This window comes from Prosopis cineraria, unplaced genomic scaffold, assembly GCF_029017545.1.
Source record: "Prosopis cineraria cultivar Desert tree isolate PC_DT_omini unplaced genomic scaffold, ASM2901754v1 PC1, whole genome shotgun sequence".
NCBI classification, from domain to species: Eukaryota; Viridiplantae; Streptophyta; class Magnoliopsida; order Fabales; family Fabaceae; genus Prosopis; species Prosopis cineraria.
In genome coordinates, this window is record NW_026555332.1 from 34,781,817 (window position 1) to 34,789,841 (window position 8,025).

The window sequence follows — 8,025 nt, forward strand, 5'->3', positions numbered from 1 at the left end:
CGAAAATTTGATGCCTAATTGGGAGTGAAAACAAACATCTTGCAAGCATGTGAATCAAGTTCAGCAGAAATTTGTCCCGAAACTGAAGCTTGCGTAGAATGCTGAATAATTCATAGAAACATAAGAGAAGTTCTTTAATTAGTATAACTTGAGTCTTTGAACTAAAATAATAGTAATAGTAATAATGATAATAATTAACTTTTGAACTATATATACAATATCTCACCTCCCATAAATCTCGAGCATCTACAACTTTTTCTGATTCTAATCCAACATCAGACCAAGATGCAGTCACATTTGCTTTTGATGAACTTCTGTTCCACAAAATTACTGCCACTCGGTTATCACTGAGAGGACCTGCCCAAACCTGTCACATTTTTTATTTTTCAATAATTTATCTTCCAGAAAGCTAACACTTTGCACCCTCAAAAAATAAAAAATTGATAATTTAAAGTGCCTACATATATAACTTAAGATATGTGGCTCCATTTAAAGAGGCCGTATACATATATATACTTCATAAATTAATTACTGACTAAAGGAAGAAAAAGTGAGAAAGAAGATACTACTTCTAAACCATCTTCACTTTTCACCTTCTTTCCCTGAACTCCCAAGCTGTCTGCAATATCACAAGAAGATTTCTAGCAGAAGTTAGAGATTCATCATCATCATTTTTGACAAACAAAGGTATGTAGAAGAGGGACGGTTTGTTATACATATGCATCATACCTTGGTTGACAGCAATAACTTCTTTGTTTGTTAGTAGCTCGAATGTTGTGTTATCCATTGCTCGAACATCACAACCAATTAACAAAGGAGCCTGTTTATATGCATATACCACATCTTCCTTAATTAATTTACTGCCATATATATATATGGTAAGGGAGAGTAAATGTTCTTTTTTTGTTTTCTCATGGTACGTACCTTAGCCAATGCCCAAATGCTGTAATGGGAACGATATTCTTCAGTGGTCATTCCTCCATTTCCAACTTCAAGCATATCTGGATCTGTTCTCACATTTTGAGAATGCCAGCTCTTAATTATATAATTTTTATTAATTATTTAACTAAGTAATATCTCAACAAGTGAAGTTAATTAATTACCATTCCATCCTCCAGGTCCAGCATAAGAAGCCCATCTGTCATTTGCATCTGCAATATTTGTCATGCTGGAAACAGAGTAATTCATATCATTAGTATAATCCATGAATACAAAGAGAGCTATTTTATTAATTAATTCTAGTAACATGTATATATGTTTATGGATATATGTAATCATTTCTTAATGTTCATTCCATACCTTTCCCATTTATCTTCAATATCTCCTGTTGTTCTCCAACTATTTCCTACGTTTTTGGCCCAAAGTTCTGGGTCTTCTTGCCCCCTGTAAATTTATAAACCAGCTCATCATATAAAAATGCACATTTAAGCTCCTTGAACAGAAGGATATGACTCCATTAGTAACATAAGCAAGCATAAGATACCATGTGACAGAAAAATAACCAGTGAGAGGACTGACCATTCACACATGGAGAAGAAGATTGGCCTTCCAGAGTTCAATAATGCTTCAGACATTTTAGGGTACCTGTTTGTGTGTTCATGCAATAAGCAGTATGTTGTATTATCAGTCTTTAATTTTTAGATTACTAGTAGAGAAATCACTTGAAGGATACAAATACCTTTCTTTTGGGCTTATATTAAGGTTCTCACAGTTATCATACTTCAAGAAATCAATACCCTGGGACATATTTTTAAATATGAGATTGTCAGAATTTCGTCGTTAGTGCACTAGATGAGTTAGAAGTAAATGTATATTTTAGTAGGCGTTTGTATACCCAGGAAGCAAATGTTTTTGCATCTTGTTCTTCATGTCCTAGTGATCCAGGCATTTGCTTACTGCAAGTTTGATTTCTGCAGAAAAAATCATTCAAAAGATCATTAATACTTCAATATAAAATATTGATGATGAACTTTTTGTACATGAATCAAAGCGTTAGGGTTAAGATTTGGATACCCAGCATCGGAATAAATCCCAAGCTTCAATCCTTTGTTGTGTACATAATCAGCCAGAGCCTTAATTCCTGAGGGAAATTTTGAAGCTTTCGGAACCATATTTCCCTGCCACAAATTTGGTTTTCAATTTAAGTTTTCATCAGATGATGAAATAACTAGCTCAACTAGATATTAAGTTCAAGTGAAAAGAAAAGGAAAAAAAAGGAGTACTAGGGAGTTTCTATACCTCAGAATCTCGATCAAGTTCAGCCCAGCAGTCATCTAACATTAAGTTCAAATAATATTTAATTCTTAAAAATGAAAAATAATTTGTCTGCAGAAAATTTGTATGCGGAAAAGTGAATAAATTGGTGATAAGAAAATTATATATACTTACCTAAATTAATATATTGGTACCCTAAAGCAGCAAGGCCAGTTGATATCATTGCATCAGCTGTAATTCAAAAAAAAAATTATTTGTAAGATTCACATTAAAGACTAGGAAATATAATTTCTTTTTAATCTCTGGTAACGTATTTATATGAAAAAAATTACCTGTTTCTCGAATCATCTCCTCATTAAGGTCACACTGAAAATGGTTCCAACTATTCCACCTAACACAAATAATGCATTATATATACACGATCCTTTGATGAATCAGACAAATTTCTAACATTTGATAGTCATGAGCACAAATGGTATGTGTATCTCGTGCATTACATGGTGTTTCCAAAACGAGTTACATTGTTTATGACTCATAAACATGTGCTTTACTAGCTACAAATACAAGAAAGAGTTTAGGGCATGAATATTAACTTACCCCATAGGAGGAGTACGACCAAGACCATTTTCAACAAGCTGTCTTCTGAGCTTGTGATGTTGGATTGGCGTGTCTATGTTAGTGTTCAAGAAACGAGCAGCACATGAAGAAGAAGCATTGAATAGCAGAAACATGAAGCACAAGGCAAGCCCTGTGACCATTCTTGTTGCAGAATCTTGAAGTGCCATTTGTGTCCAAGAGAATCAAAGTAGTACTTCACGAAGAAGAAGAAGAAGAAGAAGAAAGATTGAGAGTAAGGTTTAGAAACAAGATATGATGTGAATGATGAATAAAAGAAAGGATTCGAGGGATATTTATAGAGGGGTTTTCAAAAGAGAAGATTGTATGGCTTTTCCCAAAGGATGGGCGAATTAGTTAGATAGTTCATGTCGACCTACGTAATCATTTCTATGTATTCAACATACACATGCATGTACACTCTTCTCTTCTCTTCTCTTCTCTTCTCTGTTCTTTCTCTCTTTTTCTTTTTTCCTCCTTTTTTTATTAAGAAAACATACTTTAAATTGAACATCAACTTGCTGCTTTCATAACCTGTTCAAAAAAAAAAAAACGAATCAGTTGCGTTTGTTAGCCTTTTTTAGGTAGAAACTCGTAATGATTCATAAAACTTGCAATTCACTGATGTCACTTGTAATATGACCACCAATTTGATTGTGTGTTGACTTAGAGATGCTAACTATAAACATATGGGTTTAGAAAGACTTTTGCATATTTTGAAATCCAATATAACAGAACATATATATATCGAGAATATTTAATGTTTATTTCTGTTATGTAAATCAATAATATTATTAATTTCTGTCTTGACAAATATAAATTTAATATGTATATAATTTATAAAGAGAAATTTTTTATAAATTGTAAATAGTACAACTCAACTTTGATTTCTCAAGCAGGGCACCCTCCGTATCTTATTTATACGCAACAACTTGTCGATCAAGAAAAAATAAAATTTAATATGTATTCCAACAAAAAAAAACATGAAATCATTTTGGAGGAAATACAATCGATATGAATGATATGATGTCTGCACAATATTTGTCCAATTTTTAATTCTTTTCCGAATTTAAAGGAAAACTCAAGTTGGAGGATTTGGTTGAAATAGAATCAAAGACGTGATGTACTTTCTCCCTGAATTTTCGGATAGGGGAAGGAAGAGTATACTTTCATAGTATAAAAATTGATTAAATTGCGGATTGAGGTGGAACTAGATTCAGCATAAATGCATAATCGTCCTGAGTTTTTTCTTCTAATTAAAGAAAGGTTGAAGGGCAAGTTCATCCTTAAATTATAAGTGTGAAAGTGTGTCTTGGATTTTAAATTTATTTTTTTATGCAATATTTCTCTTTAACTTTTAAAAATGGTATAATGTTGCCTCTATCATACATTAATAAAAGTTAACTTTAATTATTAGTTGATTAAAAAATTATCAAAAAGAACCTAAAATTTTTTTATAAAAGATTCTTTTATATAATATTTTGGATTCATTGCCTGTAATTTTTTAATTCTTTTTTGTAATTTTTGAACTTCTTTTTTGTAGTTTTTTTTTTCAACAAATGGTCAAAATTGACATTTATTAACAATAGGGGCAAGATTCCATTGTTTTAAAATGTCAAGGGGGAACATTTATCAAAAATAAATTTAAGATTTCAAATGCTACTGAATGCCTGAACCTATAGTTTAGGAATAAATTTATCATTTAACCATGAAAAAAATCCAATAGTTTTTTTTCTTTTGCCAACGAAGAAATCCAATAGTTGAAAAAATGTTATAGTTTTCTATTTTTTTTGTTGGCACGAGAAAACTAAATTCATTTTAAATAAATTAATTTTTATCTATGAGTTTTTTTAAGTAAAAATAATTTTCAAACTGCTATTTCATACTATTTATAAGGTAGAAAGAGAGAAATTTTTATCCCCCATTTAAATGTTGGAGAAAGAAAATAGGTTGTTGAAGTATATATATTTAATAGAAATAAAGTTGAGAATTTATTAAATTTTTAGACAAAATAAATGAATTTTAAGGTTTTTTATTCTAATAAAACATATTAGAAGTGATTTATAAATAGGAATAAAAGAATAAGAGATTAAGAAAAAGCCTAATGATATTACAGGTTTAAATTAAAATTTAATGTAAAATTAAAGAAGAAAAAATGTACTTTTATCTAAAAATAATATATAAGTCAATTATGATTTTTCTAAAAAATAATATATGACAATTAGTAGGAAAATGTCAACAAATATATGTTTCAATTAAATTAAACATAGATCATGTTGTTCATGATATTATTGTATATTATTGTTTTTTCACAAAAATATATCTTTCTTTTAATGAAAAAGCTAGAGTACTATATAATGTTATTCTCGAAATATTATGCATAACTTATCATATATATTTTGATTTTGGGAACATGCATGTTATAATGAATCAGGATAAACAACATCACCTACCACGTAATTCTGCTTCTTATTTTGCAATCTTTAGCTCAAAACTACAAGGGCAAAACCTTATTTCTGATCTCTAGACGAAAATGAGATATTTCATAATTATTTTAGTGAATCATTCTAGTGTCTTAAAAAAATAGTTGATCGGATTGCAGTGTGCATTTCTACAATGTTTAGTTTGTAGAAAAATATTTTTTATACATAAAAAGAAATAATAAATACACTTGTCTCATTTTTTTTCTAAATATATTTCTTTTAAAAAAAATGTACCAAACATATAAAGACAAAATGATACTTGAAGGAAGTCCAAAACATGAATCAAAGAGTCAACAATAGTGGCTCAAATTGCAGAATCAGTTACCAACTAAAATTATATATATATAAAATAAAAGAGGTTATATATATATATATATATATATATAACCTCGAACGTATTGTGTATCGATCATGTCGTCTCATGAAAGAAAATAAAAAAAATGACGTGTAGATGAAAACGAGTAATATATATATACACATATATAGCTCAGCAGATTTCTTAATAAACAATCTCTAAACTGTAACACAACTAATTACCAACATCAATAACATACTCAACCCAAGACATGACATAAGGGAACAACCATGTAGAAGCACGAAAATACTAAAAGAAATAACATGCATGGAACCGATAAGAAATACACAAAATATAATATCTTTCACAAAACCGCTAGCTAGCTGAAAGCATTATAATTACCAGAAAGATCAAAACTTTGATACGTTTCTGTTCAGAGATAGTTAATCATACTGAGCCAGTAATCAAGGACCTCTTAATTGAGTGCAACGACAAAGTTGGAGAACGAGTTGGTCTTTTCTTACTGTCCTGGGTGCATGTGGACAGCCTCGAAGATGTATCTGGTTTTCTGGCCTTGTTGGAGTTTTACACAGTTCATTGATCGTCTTCTCATCCATAACCTTATCGGTATCTTTCAGTATCTCTGATTCTTCCGTTGTCAGCTTCTCTTGAGTTTCTGCATCATCATCTTGCTGCTGCTCCGACGTCGTCGACATGGTTGATATAACTCGAAGGAAAATTAAAGTAATTAAGTTGCAATATAGGAGGATTTCACTGTGTGTATTTATGTACTGATTACTGAAGAAATATATCCTAATGGAAATCGGAATCGATCATCAGCTTAGTTATGAAAATAGGAAGCTAAGACTTGATTCAATTTAAAAATCCTTCTTATTTTGAAATAGGAAATTTTCGGCCTTTATTATTAAAATATATTCCTTTTGTTCTCAAATTATAAAACACTTTTATGAAAAATTTGGCATCCCAAAAATTAAAAGGCTTTAAAAATATTAAGATTTCATTAACTATGCTTATTTCAATATTATCATTTCTCTCTCTATTTAATTTTTGTCCTTCTATCTTTTAAAGTTTATATTTTTTTAAAAAAATAAAATTGCTAAATGTATTTAATAATTTTTATTGATTTGTAAAATTTTATCCAAAAATATCCTCTAATTTGATATGTAGAAAGTACAGTGAGCTCATCCGTCAAATTAAATTTGTCTTAATTAATGATCTTGCAATTTCTTAACATTTAATCTTTATTAATCAAGTCACTAAACTTTCATTACCATCCATAATTAGTTGTTATATGATCCTTGAATTAGTTCTTTATCTGTTTAAATTTGTGTTAACTGGAAACAACTTAATTTCTTCCCTACTAAACTTAATATATATCCTAAAATGACCCCTTTTTGCAGTAAAAAAAAAAATAGTACCTAAGCATATTCATTCTGATTAAATTATTATATCATATTACTAAATATATGTTTACTTAATGTGAAAATAATGAACTTTTCAAAAATGAAATGAATTAAATTTGCAGTTTTTGATAATTAATACATTTATAACAGTACAATAGATGTTGATCAAATCAAATCGGTTATTTTTAAAAATTATTTTGGTGACATGTTAATAATTTCAAATAGGGGGTTCATCAAAAAAATAATAAAAAGATACTTCTGCTGTATATTTTGAAATTTTACATAAACATTAGGGATTTGAAGACGAAAGGGAGAGGGAAGAGAAAATGGAGCATGCTTATCAGCGCCGCCATCAAGCAACGGACGATGGACTTCTTAGCTTATTCACAAGAGCGAATCATCATCTTGCACCTCGCGAAGGAGTTTCAACAGATTTATCCCGACAACGTAAGAAAACTTATTCTTCAATTTTTTTCTCCCTATATTTTAGTTATTTTAGCTTAATCCTTGCCTCGATAGTTCATCGGAATTCTACAAGTATCGCTCTCAAGCCAGTCTATCGGTTTGGTTTCTGCGGCTTAATCGGTCCTATAAAGCTGGTTAATTTCTAGGATAAAAAAGATACAATAAATCAAGATATCTGATAAGTCACCGTATTTTGCATTAATTCGTGTGTTTTTCGTAGCTATTTCGGAGTCATCAGCTTCATTCAAGTTTAAATTACTGATGTATTTTTCATAACCGGTGCTTAAGTTGAGTCAAGAGAGGAAAAGTTTGAGTGATAGTTTGGTGATTCTTTCTTTGTTTGGATGTGACTATGTAGATGTGTTAGTTTCTTTGTTTCCTTTTAGGATTAGAAGTGCACGTACGAACGTAAACTTCTAATTAGTTCTAGATAATTAAACATTCCAAACTAATTTAAACCAGATGGATAGAAAAATTATCCGTAAGCAAATTGAACAATAGTATAATTTAATACTGCAATACCCAAAAA

The 8,025-nt window shown here is 29.8% G+C and overlaps 1 protein-coding gene across 1 annotated transcript; it reads right to left on the minus strand.

The window, feature by feature from the left end:
* On the minus strand, window positions 1–2,999 carry LOC129291643 (alpha-galactosidase-like). The gene is made up of 15 exons (XM_054929150.1): window positions 2,812–2,999; window positions 2,547–2,605; window positions 2,389–2,445; window positions 2,239–2,273; window positions 2,014–2,117; window positions 1,835–1,910; window positions 1,679–1,737; window positions 1,519–1,584; window positions 1,300–1,383; window positions 1,104–1,168; window positions 925–1,007; window positions 730–820; window positions 570–619; window positions 227–367; window positions 1–101 (listed from the first exon to the last, which is right to left on the minus strand). Exons 1-15 carry the CDS (start codon window positions 2,997–2,999, stop codon window positions 15–17), a joined length of 1,245 nt encoding a protein of 414 aa, XP_054785125.1. The 3' UTR covers window positions 1–14.
* Between the last annotated feature and the right edge of the window lie 5,026 nt (window positions 3,000–8,025).